The 17,027-nt window shown below is 50.3% G+C and overlaps 1 protein-coding gene across 2 annotated transcripts in view; it reads right to left on the reverse strand.

The window, feature by feature from the left end:
• Nucleotides 1–207: 207 nt before the first annotated feature.
• Nucleotides 208–17,027, reverse strand: part of LOC119954521 (beta-1,4 N-acetylgalactosaminyltransferase 2-like) — a 46,091-nt gene continuing 29,271 nt past the window's right edge. For both annotated transcript variants that reach the window (XM_038779814.1, XM_038779815.1), the window contains 5 exons: nt 16,115–16,201; nt 15,844–16,031; nt 4,980–5,120; nt 2,738–2,963; nt 208–606 (listed from right to left, as the gene is read on the reverse strand). In XM_038779814.1, coding sequence (XP_038635742.1) covers nt 395–606; nt 2,738–2,963; nt 4,980–5,120; nt 15,844–16,031; nt 16,115–16,201 — 854 coding nt within the window. In that variant the 3' untranslated portion in view covers nt 208–394. The remainder of the gene's footprint in view (nt 607–2,737; nt 2,964–4,979; nt 5,121–15,843; nt 16,032–16,114; nt 16,202–17,027) is intronic.

Consider the following 17,027-nt stretch of genomic DNA (forward strand, 5'->3'; position numbering starts at 1 on the left):
TGGTGATGGACAGGATATGTAGTCAGAACTTCAGCACGTGGTCAAGTAGGACACAGAGTCTCCGAACAGTTTGGTTGAGACAGTAACTGGTATCCGGCGTGGTGGTGATGGGGTGGTGGGGGTGAGGGGAGAGTGGGGGGGGGGAGGGGGGGAGGTGCTATTACAGCTGGGCAACAAAGGCTGACCTTGCCAGTGAAACCCACCTTCCGTGAAAGAAATTGAAAAAAGTTGAATTGCAGGAAATTCCAGTTCATCCAGGAATGAATATCAAAGAAGCAGCATCATAATATAGAGGGGGTAAAGAAAGTAGAAAGGCTGACTGAGGTAGCGATGAAGTTGGCCTCGGTGTCGTCACTGTACATGGGTAACCTGAGGTGGCGTTGAACCATAGCCATTAAATCCTGGTGTAACATTTTAAGTGGTTTTTGAAATAATGTAGAGCAAGTTTGTAGTTTGTGTCATGTTTAGTGGGCCGTCTAAATTTTGCATATTTTTGTTCAACTGCTTTCACTGAAACATTTTCCGTATTTCTCTTCGCCTGATGGCTGATGGTGACATCATTGCACGATCCCACAAGTAGTCTGCCAAGGGCATCAATGAAAAATTCTAGGAATAATTCAAATTCAATTTTGTTGGTAAAATCATTGATATATAAAAATTAAATTTAGTCATAAAATAGCACAGAATGAAAAAGACCATTATCAATCTATCAAGCCCAGTTCTTTCACACACAAATCCATGCTGTTATGAAATGTTTTCCTTCTATTAAATGACCTCTGGGAAAATAGTGTTTAACAAACTCCATTCTTCAAAAATATACCAAGCTAACTTCATTAAGTTTTAATTTTGGCTGGCTGTGATCCACAAGATCTTCTTTATTCCAAAACGTTGTTTCTGATTTTAAAATGTGTAGAATGGTATCTCTGGGCGTGAGCCTCAAACATAGAATCATAGAAGTTACAGTGCAGAAGGAGGACATTTGGCCCATCGAGTCTGCACTGGCCTTTGGAAAGAGCACCCCATTTAAGCCCACACTTCCAACCTATCCCTGTAACCCCCACCTAACCTTTTTTTTGGACACTATGGGCAATTTAGCATGACCAATCCAACTAATCTTGGACTAACAAGATGTGCACATCTTTGGACTGTGGGAGGAAACCGGAGCACCCGGAGGAAACCCACGCAGACACCGGGAGAATGTGCAGACTCTGCACAGACAGTGGCCCAAGCCGGGAATCGAACCTGGGACCCTGGAGCTGTGAAGCAATTGTGCTAACCACTTTGCTACCGTGGTAGTTTGGTAGCTGGTAATTTGGGGACCTGACTGATCTCAACAGCACAAGTTAATTTGCTTAAAGGTTTCCAGAGCCCCTCCAGGCACCCGGTGAGGTCCACAGCTGGTCTGTGATTGGGAGCGGAACATTGTCAGTATGGCCCAAAGCAACAGTACCTGAATTCAGTGGCAAGAGGCGACTGGAGACAATCAGGAGGTGAGTCTGCATTGTGATCAAGGGTGAGGCATTGTGGGAATGAAGCAACACCAGACTGGTATGTCAATATTGCCAAACTATAACCCTTCCTATGCACCATTCTGTGTTGACTTGCATTTATTAGACTCAACTTTTCCAAATGTCAATTAATTTTGATTCAAATGTTATTGTGTTTATACGTTTCCCCACCAACTGATGTTTGACCGATCAGTCGCTATTTGCAGGGTTTGTCCATTTGCTAGCCAGCAGCGCCCACATCCTATGAACAAATAAAAAGAAAAAAATGATTTTTGTAGGATTGGTCAACTGACGGACAGAGGGTGTGCTTGCTGTTCAATAAATATAGCGGGTGTTGCGGAAGGGCCAATAGAAGAGAGAGTGTGTCTCAATATGGAGGTTCTCTCTCAGCACGTTAAAAATATATGGAAGTAGGGCAGCATGGTGGCACAGTGGTTAATATTGCTGCCTCACGGCGCCGAGGTCCCAGGTTCGATCCCAGCTCTGGGTCACTGCCCGTGTGGAGATTGCACATTCTCCCATGTTTGCGAGGGTTTCGCCCCCACAACCCAAGATGTGCAGGGTAGGTGGATTGGCCATGCTAAATTTCCCCTTAACTGGAAAAAATGATTGGGAACTCTAAATTTATTTTAAAAATATATGGAAGTAAAAATGGCGACAGATGGCAGATCACCATTGTGGAGGAGTAGCCCCTCTAAAGAGTGGGTTGAGGCTGCAGCTTTGATCATTTTGGCAGCAGTGTAGGGGTGATGGTGGAGGTGGGAGCATAGTGGTTTCTAAGTAATCAGAGGGGCCGATCCTGGTCTTCCACTGGGAAGCCACTTACTTCCTCTGGCTGCGTTTTGGCTATTTAGACATCATTTACCGTATGGAACAAGAAAAAGGCCTGACTGTGGTTCCTAATTAGCTCAATTGGCTACCTGCTGCTTGTGGGCAGGTTACTGTCTGAACACAACCTGGCCTTCTGGGAAATGTTCAAGATTCTGGACCATGCCGCGAACAAGCAAGAAAGCCATCAGCAGCGGGAAATGCCAGGCCTGCCCTTTCCTGTTCCCAGCCGCACCTTGCCTCGAAAATCCTGCCACCAGTTCATGGTACATTTTGTACCATGTCGAGGGTAACAAGATTGTTATCTAGACATCAGGACAAGCAAATTTGAATAAAACCTGACTATCACCATCTAGTTGCATCATTAACATTGGGGCAGCACAAGCAAATGGTTCATTTACCTGAGTGAGCTACTCTTGCCAATCGAGGATCAAATCCAACACTCAGTATCTTCGCTGTCCTGGCCAGAAAGAAGTTTACAACACCGCTGGTTACCACACAGTGTGGAAACCCATCCAGTGCATGGAAGCCACCAGGCTTGGAAAACAAACATTCTCCATCATCCTCGTTTCCTTTTTCATACCACAGCTTAAATTGGAATTTATTGCCATTCACTGAGGCACCAACCTACGGAAAATTATATTTCTTGTCATTCGAGAAGTTGTACATTGTTTCTTTAATGCATTATCTATTTTTCTTATGAACCTGGGGCCGCCGATGTTATTGTCTTTCGGGCAAGTTTGAAGAAGTGGATGTTTGTACATATGTCCTATAACTGCATCCCCTATTTTTCAAACAGTTCTCCCTAGTCCAGGACTCACCCACGAGTGGAAATAGTGGCTGGAATTCTCCGGCCGCTGCCATTCTCTGTTTGTGCTGACAGCGCGCTCCAGCCCATGGTGGGGGTGGGGTGGCTTCAAGGGAAAACCCATTGACAAACGGCGGCAATAGAGAATCCCGAGAAACACGCGGCTGGGCTGGGGAACCGTAGAATCCCGCCCATCCTTTTCACATTCACCACCTCAAAAGCGTTTCAGGATCTCATTTACCAAGTAGCGAGTAAACTTTTGGAAAGTTAATTTTACATGATTTCAGCTAATTGTCTTTCAGGCCTTTGCTGATGGAAGCTAGACATTTACCCCATTACTGTCAGTGATCCTGTTAGCTTCCTGCTACATTTCCTACATTACAATTGTGACTACACTGAGCTAGGAGCTTGGATGCATGGGTTTCTGGAATCTCCTGCATTTTCTAACTGCAGGATGTCTTTTTATTTTGATCCCTGATTGATAAGGGACTCCGTTTCATAACCAACCCTGTTGGTTACGAAAGCCTGCAGCACAAGAATATAGCCAAACTGAGGTTGATAGGTCTAGTGGTGATGAGCTGGGGAGCTGGGAGAGATGTTTGGGATATTTGACTGTGGGTTGGAGACGAACACGGAGGGAGTGCATAGTTAAGGGACGGAATTCCCCGTTGCCCAACGGCGATATTGTAATTGCTGATCGGGCAGAGAATCAACTCCATTGGCTAAATTGCGGCCGCTGCCGGTTTGACTCTGGTCAGCCACGCTCCGCTCCCTCGGAAATGGCGTCATCGTGCCGCGCTCTGCATGCCATTACAAAGGTGTTGGTGCGTCATCGGCTGGCCCTCCTGCGATGCTCCGTCCCGATGGGCTGAGTTCCTGACGGTGTAGGACACATGTGCTCTCAGCCGTGCGGGAACCCGGCGTGGCGGCTGCGGACTGTGTCCAGCGCCGCCACACTCTGCCGGGATCCATGCCGCTGGTCGGAGAGGGCTTATGTGTGGGCTGGGGGGACTGGTGGGGATGACCATGGGGTGGCCAGGGGGTGTGCTGTGGGGTCACGGATGGTGGGTGAGGTCCGCACATGGCCGGTGCCATATTGTACAGCGTGACTGCTGCAGGTCGTAAGCCGTGCGCGTGCGCTTGGCTGGCCAGGGATCCGGATGCTTTCGGCATGGGAGCCGGCAGTTGCATCCACCGCTGGTGCTAGTCCCTCACTGGCCCCAGGATCGGTGAGGTTTTCACGCAGACAATTTGGTTGTAAAAGACCACACATGCTCCGTTGGCTTCAACACTTAGTTGCTGAAATGGAGAATCCAGCCCCCACTCTCTTGCACCTCTTGGCCCAAAGTCAGTTCAATAAAGACACTTTCCTTATATATTCAACCCTTCTTGTCTCCTTTTTACCACAAGGCCAGAGAAACAGGGAAACCTAAAATGAAGGCATTCAACATCGTAACAATGTTTAAATAACCAATCACTTCCTGAGGAGAATTGGTTACTTCCACCAAATCCCTTGTCCCACCTCTGCTGAAATATTAAGTTGGTGGATTTGAGATAAGCTGAGCCCCCATTTCAGATTTTCAGCTTTTTAGCCTTGTAGCTGAACCAAACTCATCAGCTTTTGGGAGGTAAATGTAACCTTTACAAAATTATTTTCACATCTCATTCTAGGAATGACTGAATGACAAGGTAATAGACGGAAATCACAAACAAAGGTTACATTTTGGAATGTACCAAACTGAAATGTTCGTCAGACTGGGATATTTGAACTACTTGCCTTCACCCCCCACCTCCGCCCCCCCCCCCCCCCCCCACGCCTGCGGTTCCATGCTTACCACATCCAAGCTTGTGCTTTCCAATACTTCCAACAGCTTTTCTAATTTTGTGTCTTCTGTGAACAAAAAATCCTCATCCACCCAAAGAAGGTATTTAGTTGTGACTTGAGACGCTGCCAAATTCCTCCCAGCAAACCATCCCTGAGAAGAAGAAAATGGCAAGAGGGTGTAGGTCAATTAAATGCGGATCATTTGGTTCTTCGGAATTGGTTTGATCTCACTCTTGCCGCAAGAATGATTTTGTGTAAGGTTAAGTGACAGCAATGGCAGGAAGTCTGTCTGTTCTCTGGTACTCCACCGCCCCCCCCCCCCCCTCCCCTGGTTCCCACCTGTTCCTCTAAATCAGCTGCAAAATCTCAGTCTTCAGTGATGAAGGGCACTGCCCAAAATGCGGAATGGCAGGGAAACCTGAAATGCCAGTTAACAGAGAACAGGAATTGTTGAAAGTCTGCAAATCACCTAAGGGATTGAACCCTTCGACCCTAATGAAGCAAACGGAAATAAAGTATAGAAAAAAGGTACGATTAGTCTTAATACCAGCAGATATAGTGACCTGCAATTTGGCTGACAGCCTTTTGGTAGCCGGGGTTGCAATTTGCAACGTGCCCTTGCTGCTTTCATGAGAGTGAACTTCATGTGCGTTTGGTGCCGCCACCTCATTACTATGATTTCAGTGTAGGGCCAAGAGTCTGCCCTGCTTCTGGCTGCCTCTGCACTGTGTAAGGGCTCTGCAACATTGTGTGAATAGTACATAGTGCAGTCAGCCTTCTGTTCTTAAAGGCAGTCTGTCATTCTTACAAAAGCTGCACTGAATAATATTGCTGCAAATTACAACGTGGAAAATGGAAGACCAAGGCAGAAAGGGGTTCCAGAATGATTGATTTGGCACTGGAGGCATTAGTGGTGGAGGTGGGCAGGAGGAGAAATGTCACGATGCCATGGGAAGAAGGAAGAGCTCAAAGAACATCCTCAGAATGGAGTGGGGGCATATAGTGACGGATGTCAATTCCTAACATCTATCTTCCAGGACCTAACAAACTCACTTGGGTCGTCAATGTCAGTGAATGAAATGAAAATGAAATGAAAATCGCTTATTGTCACGAGTAGGCTTCAATGAAGTTACTGTGAAAAGCCCCTAGTCGCCACATTCCGGCGCCTCTCCGGGGAGGCTGGTACGGGAATCGAACCGTGCTGCTGGCCTGCTTGGTCTGCTTTAAAAGACAGCGATTTAGCCAAGTGAGCTAAACCAGCCCCTTCACATGGCATCTCTTCCCACCCCACCACCAACCACTCATGCTGTTCAAAGTACATCACCTTCAACACTTATCCAGCAGCAGTTCCTGACACCCAGAATTCACCTACCAATGTTGCCAGCGTTCCACCCACCACTCAATGCCTCCACATAGCTCCAGCTATTCAGCTATGGTAGGCAGATCACCCAAACACAGTGGGCATGATTCTCCGCCCCCCATGCCGTGTGGGAGAATAGCGGGAGGGCCTCCCGACATTTTTCATGCCCTCCCGTTATTCTCCCCCCCCACGCCCGAACCACGCCACGAATCGCCGCTCGCCGTTTTTTACGGCGAACAGCGATTCTCCGAGGCCGATGGGCCGAGCGACCAGGCCGTCATGCCCGTTTCAACACGGCAGCAAACACACCTGCTCGCTGCCGTCATGAAACGGGCGCCATATTCCCGTTTGGGGCATCTAGAGGCCCGATTGGCACGGGAGCACCACGACTGTGCTCGGGAGGGGACAGGCCCGCGATCGGTGCCCACCGATTGTCGGGCCAGCGTCCAAAACAGACGCACTCTTTCCCCTCCGCCGCCCGGCAAGATCAAGCCGCCACGTCTTACCGGGCAGCTGAGGAGAAAGACGGCAACTGCGCATGCGCGGCTTACGTCATCGGCCGCGTCAGCCGCGCTCCTAGCCCCGCCCAGGGGGGGAAGAATCAGCCCCGGAAGTGGCCGTGAAGGCTGCCGTGGGAAACGGCATTTGCGGAGAATCGCGCCCAGTATGACACAATAACTGGCTTTCTGCCCTCTTTCTTGCAGGACAAGCTAGTACACGATAGAGTGTAGCAAAGCAGAATTGTTAAGAGTCACAGCCGTTGGCATCTTCTAAACCCTACAGAGGTTGTGGCCTCTCAGCATTACGAGACTGGCTGTTGCAGAGCCCATGGTGACAGGTATCGCTAAGAAAATCGAGGCTGATAGTGTGTTCCTGCCTTATGCCCCTTCTCAACTTTGAGTTGATGCTCATCCTGAGATCTGGCATGATGAGCAGGTTGCCGACGATGTAACCATGAACACCTTGTTTCACATTCCACCATCTTTCTGCCAACCCTCTCCTTACGTTTTTTGGGCACCCAAAAAAATGTTGGTTACCCGGTCGCAGCAGGACCAGGATGAAGAGAGAGAGCAACAGGAGAGCTTTAATGAAGAGGCCTAACCACTGGATCGGACATTCACTGCATCAGCACAGATAGCGGCACTTGCATGTACTGGGAGGCTGTTATGGAGTTGTGATCGATACATGATGAGCCAGCTGTCATGAGATTTTAAAAATTTATTAACGGGATGTGGGTGTTTTGTTATGCTCTTGACGTAGCATAAGCTGCTTCCTTGGTGTGCACTCTGACAAAGGAAGGTTCAGACTTGGAGATAGCTTTAACACATTTATTAAACTGTTAACAATTCTCCTACTTGGATTCGACTCTCCTGTTAATCCTGCTATAGCTACTCAGACTGATGAACCAGTCTGCTACAATCCAGGTGGTGGGTGTGATGTGTTTCAAATCAACCCTGTGTACTCACCGAGAGTCTCCACTGGAAAGAGGAAGCTCGTGTCTGCTGTGTCCTTTTATATGGGTTGGTGTAATGCCCTCCTGTGGTGGTGTCACCTCTGTGTGTGTCGTGAATGCCTATCGGTCGTGTCCTATCTTACTGGCCTATTGGTTGAATGTCTGTGTGTCATGTCTCTGGTGCTCCCTCTAGTGTCTATCTAGGTGTAGTGTGTTCACATTAACCCCTTGTGTATTTACAGTGATGCTACTCCATGGGACGGAAGTGAAGCTGGAGTGAGCTGCGTAGGTGCCACCATCAGCTGGCGTTGCAGCCTTGGAGGCCCGTCCTCATCTTTGCCATGGTCTTGATGCCCTCAGCCATGGAGCATTGAGACTGGGATCTATCCCATGAACCATATCCCTCACTGCCTGTGATGTGTCCCTGAGTGACTGGTTAAGGTTAGTTAGTACCTGGCCAATGCTTTTTCTGCCCTCAGCCATGACTCTTTGTGAATGGGCGAAGCTCTGGAGCACCGCAGCAATGTGCTCCTGCATCCGGGACATGTCCACCTGTGATTGGGTTCTCCTGTCCTGTACCTCAGCCATGGATAGCACAGTATGCCCCAAGACTTGGATACCCTGACACATTGCTCTGATGTCTTGCCCCTGGCCTCCCACCGTGGATGCAACCCTTTCTGTGTTAGCCTGGGTGCCATGCATTGTCGGCATCATATCCTGCTCCTGAACTGGACACCCCCTCCGAGCAAATCCTGGTTCTGCTTCTGCATCTGCACCAGTGATGGGATCATATTTTCCAGAAGCACGACATGTATCTGGACGACAGCTGTTCCCTGGGATCGGGAATACCGCGTGTACCGCTCACCAGAGGGTGATCCAGGAGCCTGATCAGTAACATTACCCACTGAGATAATGTTCTCTGCGACGGAGGATGGTACTGGTGAAAGCAGTGTCGAAACATCAGTGGTGCTCGAGGGCGAGCTGGGGATTTGCCTGGGGGACAGTGACCCTGAGGGACGAGAGGATAAGGGTCCGACAGTGGATGGCCCAGCCTTGCCTGATGGTGATCCTGCAAGACAAAAGACATGGGGTGAGATCATGGGAAGGACTGGTCTGTGGGAGAGGGGTGACCCACTTGGTATAGGGACATCTGTGTTGCACTGGGCTTTCACCTTCTTACCGCATGCCGACCACCGTCACAGCCACTGCCCTCTCCTCGATCTCCCATGGGAGTTGCAGAGCCCTCTCTCCAGAGGGGTTGTGGATCCGAATATCTGGGACTCCCCTACCCATCTCCTGGCGCTCGCGGCGGTTATGGGCTGCCTTATCCTTGGCGACACAAAAAGGACATAGTGAGACGCTGGGGGTGGGGGAGGGGGCACGCTCTCAGACTCTCTCCCTTGGACAATCCTGCTCAACCCGTGTCCTTGAAGCTTTATTTTGTGCAGAAGGTGCCCAGGTCCACCCTGAACCCTACAAACTGGAGACTGTCTCCAAAAAACCCCGTGTCCCTCCCCCCCCCCCCCCCCACCACCCTTCGATCGCCCATCGGCCTGACTGGTTGCAATGGCTTCCTACGTCAGAGCCTCTACCCACCACAGATTTGGAAAGGAATGGGTTCACGGTTCATCCCCAAACACCCACTGTGAGGGATGGGGTTTGGGGGGAGGGGTGCAGTTGGTGGGGAGGGAGGGAGGTATCAGCCCGTCTGGAGTGCTGCTCTGTTGGGGATTGTTCAAATTGACCTCCGTGCCCAGTGGCAGTGGAGGAGGGTGGGCAGTCCACTTGTCCAATCGCAGGGTGCCCCCTCCCACTGCCGAAGAGCTGACCGAGACAGACTGCCCGGGTGGGGCGAGATATCGTAAAGGGAGTTGTGTTAGATTTGAAGGGGTTGGGGCGATGGGGGATTTTGGCGGGGGGGGGGGGGGGGGGGGGGAAGTCTATGATCCTGGGGATTGGACAGCTCGAGGAGTCACTGGAATCAATGGCCTCCCGTTTTTCTTGTGAGGAGGGAATTAAGTTCTCTTATTTATTGCCCGTGTGGGTGTGATCCACCGTCCAGGGAACCATCCAGCCAGACAGTCACCCCCAGCCTGTGACCGGCAGCTCTTGGAAAGAGCCGTCCAATTAGACCCCTTCTGACCCCCCCACAATCCCCTCACAGCTGTGTAAGGACCCTCGGTGGGGGGGAGTGGGGGTGGGGTGAGGGTTGTTGTTCCCGGGATGCTGAAGTGGTGGGAAGGAGGGAGGAGGCAGGGGAGAGAAGTGGAGTGGAGGTGGTGGGGGGGGGGGGAAAGAAAGAGTCACGGGGGGTGGGGGGGGGGGCTCCCCATTGTGGCCATTTTGCGACAAGCTGATTTATCTGCCTGTGTCTGTGTGTGCAACACACTGTGTGTGTGTGTGTCGGTGAGAGAGTGTGATTGTGTGTGACAGAGTGTGAGGTGCCGATAGGTAATTTGGACATTCTGAATTCTCCCTCAGTGTACCCGAACAGGCACCGGAATGTGGCAACTAGGGGCTTTTCACAGTAACTTCATTGCAGCGTTAATGTAAGCCTACTTGTGACAATAAAGATTATTAAAGGGCAGGAGTGATGCCACGGAGGCGATGACTCATCAAGCTGCCCAAGGAGATTGTTCAGCTTCTTACGACATTGCGTGCCAGCACTGGCACCTCATCCCAGGCTCTGTTGAGAAGGATGGGCTGGAGTCTCTGCCCACCTTGGGGGAAAGGGTGACCCTCCTCTCCACAGTGGCATCCAGCATTCTATCCATCTCCAACTCCCAGAATCTGGAGCCTGTTCTTTTAGCTGCCATCTTCTTGGCTGGAATCATAGTCTGTGGTGAGTAGAACGCTTAAACGCTGCTCCAGCTTGTGAAGCTCGATGTCACCATCAATTCACACGAGAAGGAGAGTTGAAGTGAACAGTGGTTTTAATCAGCTAGAACTGTGCCTGCCTGCGACTGCTCTGCACTGAGAGCCACCTGCAGGGCAGCAGCTCTATATACCTCCCCTCAAGGGGGCGGGGCCAGGGGCGGAGCCCACAAAGGCACCAACATGAGACAATGCGGTGTAATATAACACAATGGTCCATAGGTGGAGCCCACAACACAGTACAATGTAATGTAATGTAATGCAGTGGTGAATGGTTGGCGTAATACATTCACCACATTCATCCCCTGTTAAAAAAATTGAAGTCCAGCGGGGGTGAAGTGGTTCGCAGGTTGATTCTTCCGGCGCCTTGATCGTGCGCTGCGATCGCCTCTGGTTTCGCTGCGGGCACGGGTGTTGACTCCAGGAGCATGTCTTCTGGAGCTTCATTCCTGTAGATAGGCGATGGGGAAAGGGAGTGTAGGGGGGGGTGTAGGCCATGCATGGGCGGGGGCGCTGTTCGATGTAGTGTGGAGGGGGGGGGGGGGTAGGTGATGGTCGTAGGGGAACCTGCGGGTGCCAGGTCTCGGAGGGAATCTGTATCTTGTCAGCCGTCGCGGTGTGCCACGTAGGCATACTGGGGGTTGGCGTGAAGGAGCTGGACCCTCTCGGCCAGGCGGTTCGACTTATGGCTCCTCACGTGTTTTCGGAGGAGCACAGACCCCGGTGTCATCAGGCAGAACGGACACGAGATCCCTCCCTCAAGAGCTGCTGGACCTAGGACTTAAAAGTAGTAAATCCTGTCCTGGATACTGTACCACCTGCTCCTGGTGGCGACGGGTTTACAGTCAGCTGTGAGGTTCGCAAAGAGCGGGGGAGGGTCGACCTGAAAGTCCAGTCCCAACAGGAGATGAGCGCGGAGATCAGGGAGGACATATAGTTTAAAATTGGCGTACTCGGCACCCTGAATCGCGAGGTTCGCGACACAGTACCCCCGGATCTGCACTGAATGCGATCCGGAAGAGAGGGAGATTGTTTGGAAGATGAGGGAAATTTGGAGAGAACAGCGTCTTACTGTGTCTGGATGTACGAAGCTCTCCGTGCTCCCGGAGTCAAACAGGCAGGGCGTTTCATGTCCATTGACCCGGATGGTCATCGTCGAGTTCCTGAGGTGCTTGGGCATGACTAGTCAAGGGTGACGGCGCCGAGTTTCAGGTAGCCGGCGTTTTCGGAGGTGGTGGGGTTGTCCCAAAGTGGCTGCCCCCGTCAGTCGCAAGTGTCAGGCGGCAATGAAGATAGCGGCCCCCATGAGTCGCACATGGCTGCCATGTGGGAGATGGTGGCCCAAGATGGCGGCCCCCGTAAGTCGCACGTGTTGGGTAGAGTCAAAGATGGCTGCCCCCATGGGCAGCACGAGGCAGATGCCCGTCTGGAAGGGGCGGTGCCAGCAGGCGCGCAGCCACGCTGCGGGCCCGTGAGTCTGAAAATTGGTCTGTGATTTAGAGGTTTTGGATCTGGACAGGCAAACTTTGGCAAAGTGTCCTTTCTTGCGGCAGTCGCTACAGGTCATGTTCCGAGCCGGACAACGCTGCCTGGGGTGCTGGTGCTGGCCACAGAAATAGCAGGGCAGCTCCCCCGGGTTGGGTGGGCAGCCGCGTGGCACAGGCTGGGCCACCCTCTGGTCGGGTGTCCACGAGGGGGGGGGGGGGGTCGTGTGGTCGGAGGGGAAAGCGGTGAGGCTCTGAAAAGCTACTTCCAAAGGAGGTGGATAGTTTTACCATCTCTTCTAGGTCGAGGGCGCCCTTCTCGAGCAGACGCTGTCTGACGTAGTTGGACCAGACTCCAGCCACATAGGTGTCCCAGATGGCGAGTTCCATGTGTTGTGAGGCCGTGACGGCCTTGTAGTTGCAGCTTCGTGCGAGTACTTTCAGGTCGCATAGGTACTCCTCCAGTGATTCCCCGGGGCGTTGCCGGCGAGTGGTGAGGAGATGCCACATGGGCACTTTGTTCACCGGCCTCACGTACTGCCGCTTCAGGATTGCGACCGCATCTGCGTGTGTGGTCGCTTCCTCGATCTACACGGAGATTCTGTGGCTCACATGGGCGTGGAGGAGGCTCAGTTTCTGTTAGTCGGTGACAGAGGGCAAGGAGGAGGTGGTGACGTAGGCCTCAAAACAGCTGAGCCAGTGTGAAAAAAATCCCGTTGGCTTCAGCGGCCTGTGGGTCGAGTTCCAGTCGATCAGGTTTGAGGGCTGCTTCCATCGCGATAATGTAGCAGATTAAATTGATGCGACCATCAATTCACACAAGACGGAGAGTTGAAGTGAACAGTGGTTTTAATCAGCTAGAACTGTGCCTGCCTGCGACTGCTCTGCACTGAGAGGCACCTGCAGGGCAGCAGCTCTATATACCTCCCCTCAAGAAGGCAGAGCCCACAACAGCACCAACATGATACAATGTAATGTAATACAATGGTCCATAGGTGGAGCCCACAAAGGCATCAACATAGTACAATGTAATGTACTGTAATACATTCACCACAAAGCTTTTTAATGCAAATCACGGTCCCAGCGAATCAGATGCCAGCGGGGCCTAGAATTTCTCGGGCTTCACGTGGGCCGTGTGCTGGCCCATTTGCATCACCTGAATATTAATTGCCCCGACACTCCTAGCCCAATACCTCTCAGATGGATCTGTTTGATTCATCGTGGATAAAAGTAGCCTCCAAAATGTTTCAATTAAGAAGGAAAACAGATGAATCTTCTGTATTTTGAAGTTGTTACCATATGGTTTGAATTTTATGCTCCCCCCCACACCCAGTGGTTTCAGAGGGGTGGGGTAGGTAGTGGACAGAATCCCTTACGGGATCCCTAAGCTGGCACGATTTTACAGCAGGGCATATAGGGCCTTGGGCAGGAAGCCCGCCCATGCCCCAATTAAGGCCCTTAACTGGCCACTCAATGACCACTTCAGGGCCTTTTCCTACAAGCCTCAACGTTTCGGCTGGCTGGTGTCTGATGACTAAGAGTGGGAAACTGAAGTTCTCACCCTCAACTTGCACAGGAAGTGGGGTGCATCTCCATCGGACAGCCCCGGAAGACTAGCGGAGCCCTCCCCTTATGAACTTTAGGCTTCAGGCCCTCCATCCGTACAGCATCCCCCCCTCTAGCCTACCACCCGTCAGTGAAATTGCCCCCCTTGGGATCACCCCCCTCCCAGGGAAAACCACACTCTCTCCTCCCTAGGACCCCCGGTAATTAGCAGAACTAAGGTTCCCGGGACTTAATCTCAGGTACGCATTGCAGTACCTCTTCTGGCCACTGCAATGCTGCGCCTGGATGGGTTGGAGAGCCACGATTGGGTTTCCAGCCACGTGCAGCAGAAATTCGACCTGCTACCAATCAGTATTCATTTGAGTGTGAAATGGCAATAGGCCTATTAGAGTCCGCAGGGCTATGTTCCCCATCGACTCTGCTATGGGCGCTGAGAGCTTGGCATCCTGATAATTCAGGCCCATGTGCAGTTTTTGCTTATGGTTGCGGCACTGCCAGGGTGCCAGGATGGCATTGCCAAGGTGCTGGGGCTGTGCCAGGACTATACACCCCCCCCCTGGTCCTGGCATAATCCTCATAACTGTCTTTTATTTTTCATAGTCTGTTATGATTTCCACCGTCTAATGTGACAGCTAATGTTCCCTGAAGCAATGGCTGTAAGTCACTTAATGATATTAAAATACATTTAACTTCTGGCCGGAACCTGATTATGCCGCTCGGGGTGGGGGGGGGGGGGGGGAGCAGGGGGGCTGCATATCCTATTATGACCCTCTTGAGAGAGCTAGTCGCCATGACAAGATTTGCGTGCACGTTGAAAAGGCCCACAAAATCACACCCATAATACTTTTCATTTGATAATATCACTGTTGTATTACTCGTGTACTGGAAAACAGATTGGAGGGGGTGTGATTGTTGTTATTGGATGGAGGGGCAGAATGACAGCAAGAATCCAAAACAACTGTAAGAAGCGGTTTTAATATGTTAATAAACCATGAGGAACTTCAAGAATTTACACAAGGCAATAAAAGAACTAGTTTTGACGTGGGTTGTTTTTGATCAAAGGGGGGCATATACAAGTTGTAAAAGTTGGAAGTAAGTGAGGCAAAGAAGGGTAAGTTTACTTTTAAAATATGAGTTAAAGTAAAGAAAGGAGTTTGATCAGTTCTGGGAGATTGGATGAACACTAGAGGGTAGAGAGATCAAAGGGAAGGAACGGATTTAAGAAAACACTGAAGCTTGTGTGAGGGGGTTGCTGCTTAGATCTCCCAATTCGGAGAATCAGAACTTGACATTGCAATGATATCATAGAATCATCTAATCTACAGTGCAGAAGGATGCCGTTCGGCCCATCGAGTCCGCACCGGCTCCTGGAAATAGCACCCTACCCAAGGTCAACACCTCCACCCTATCCCCATAACCCAGTAACCCCATCACCCAGTAACCCCACCCAACACTAAGGGCAATTTATCATGGCCAATCCACCTAATCTGCACATTTTTGGACTGTGGGAGGAAAACGGAGCACCTGGAGGAAACCCATGCAGACACAGGGAGGATGTGCAGACTCCCCACAGACAGTGACCCAAGCCGGAATCGAACCTGGGACCCTGGAGCTGTGAAGCAATTGTGCTATCCACAATGCTACCGTGCTGCCCAATGGCTGGACTTTTTCACATTTGCTTAGCTGAATATCTCAAGAGGAGTAGGTGGCTTAGGTCAACTCAGGCTAATCCTGGCTCCTCAGGATTCACCCTGTTGGCAGGCTCAGTAGGTGAATTGACCAATTGCTTATCCTTCCAGAGCAGGTGAACTGTGATGATGCACTTGCTTGGTATTTACAGTTCACTGGAATCATACTGGAGCCTGGGGTCAAACATGACTCAGAACAAATGAAACTCCATCTTGACTGAATTTTCACTTCCTTTGGGTGGTTTAAAAATAATCTCTAATAAACTTGATTTGTACAATGGAACAATGGACAATGCATGGGCAATGTTGGTACTAGGAATGTTGAGGTTGTAGGAAATAGGTCACAAAAACTGGAAATCAGATACGATACAAATTAATCGAATTGTGCTTTGAAATCTAAATTTGGTTTCATGTCTGTATTGGCTATAAATTGAATATCTTTACTGTACTTTTGCAAATGGCATCAGGTATTGTTCGATGTGGGGTCCTTCAATTTTTTCAGGAATTTCACTGTCGTCTGCAATGATTATCGTCATGTTTGGGTAAAATCTCCGAATGCTATCTATCAAGATTCGAAGCTTATGATATCTTAAGAACGTCTTTGTTGTAATGGTTACCAGGGAGTTGATGTCTCTGTCTGGATTAAGGAGAGAGAAAGCTTGTTATTTGATGAAGAAATATGATGTAAATGTTCATAGCCCAAATTCAAAGTGAATTTACCTTGTCCGGGATCAAACAACCGTGGCATTGGGGGTTGTCGGATAAGAATGGGAAATTCAGCAGCATGCTCTTCAAACTGAAAAGACACTTGTGTATAAAGAAAATAAAGAGGTACAATAAGCAAAAAACAACATATTTAGTGACTAGCAGATTAAAATTAATTCACTGACTGATTGCAACAGAAATAGCAGAAGACCTTATGGAATACAAAAATATTTGATTCCAGGTCTTAAAGAAGTCAAGAATCTTACTCTTAAACCCATTATTTCAACCATCCTGCTTGTCTTCAAATTCACCCAGGGCCCAGGATTCACCAGGCTCGCCATCGAGGTCTCAACTGGGTGCCGTTTGGTACGACTCAAAAAGCCGTGAACCAGTCATGATTGAACCTCAGGGCTCTCGCTGGGGAGTGGAGTTCCCCGGGTGGTCGGCACTGGGCAGGGTGGCACTCCCCTTGGCACAGCTAGCCTGGCACCCATGTTTGCAACTACCTTCAGCCAGAAGTGCTGAGTGGGTGATTCATCTCGGCCTCCTCCTGAGGTCCCCAACACGACAGGATGCCAACCTTCAGCCAATTTAATTCACTCCACATGATATCAAGAAATGGCTGATAAGGCACTGCATACTGCAAAGGCTATGGGCCCTGACACCATCCCAGTATAGTACTGAAGAATTGCATCCAGAACTAGCTATTCCCCAAGCCAAGCAGTTCCAGTTCAGTTATGACACTGGCTTCTACCCAGCGATGTGAACAGTTGCCCAGATATGTCCTATCCACAATAATTCAATCTAGTCAGTTATTGTCCCATCAGTCCACCATTGATCACCTACAATGTGACGGATGGTGTTGCCTTCAGTGCTAGCAAGCAGCATTTACACAGAAATACAATTCCTCCACTCAGTGCCTCATCTC

The sequence above is a fragment of the Scyliorhinus canicula genome, chromosome 19 (assembly GCF_902713615.1).
Source record: "Scyliorhinus canicula chromosome 19, sScyCan1.1, whole genome shotgun sequence".
Lineage (NCBI taxonomy): Eukaryota > Metazoa > Chordata > Chondrichthyes > Carcharhiniformes > Scyliorhinidae > Scyliorhinus > Scyliorhinus canicula.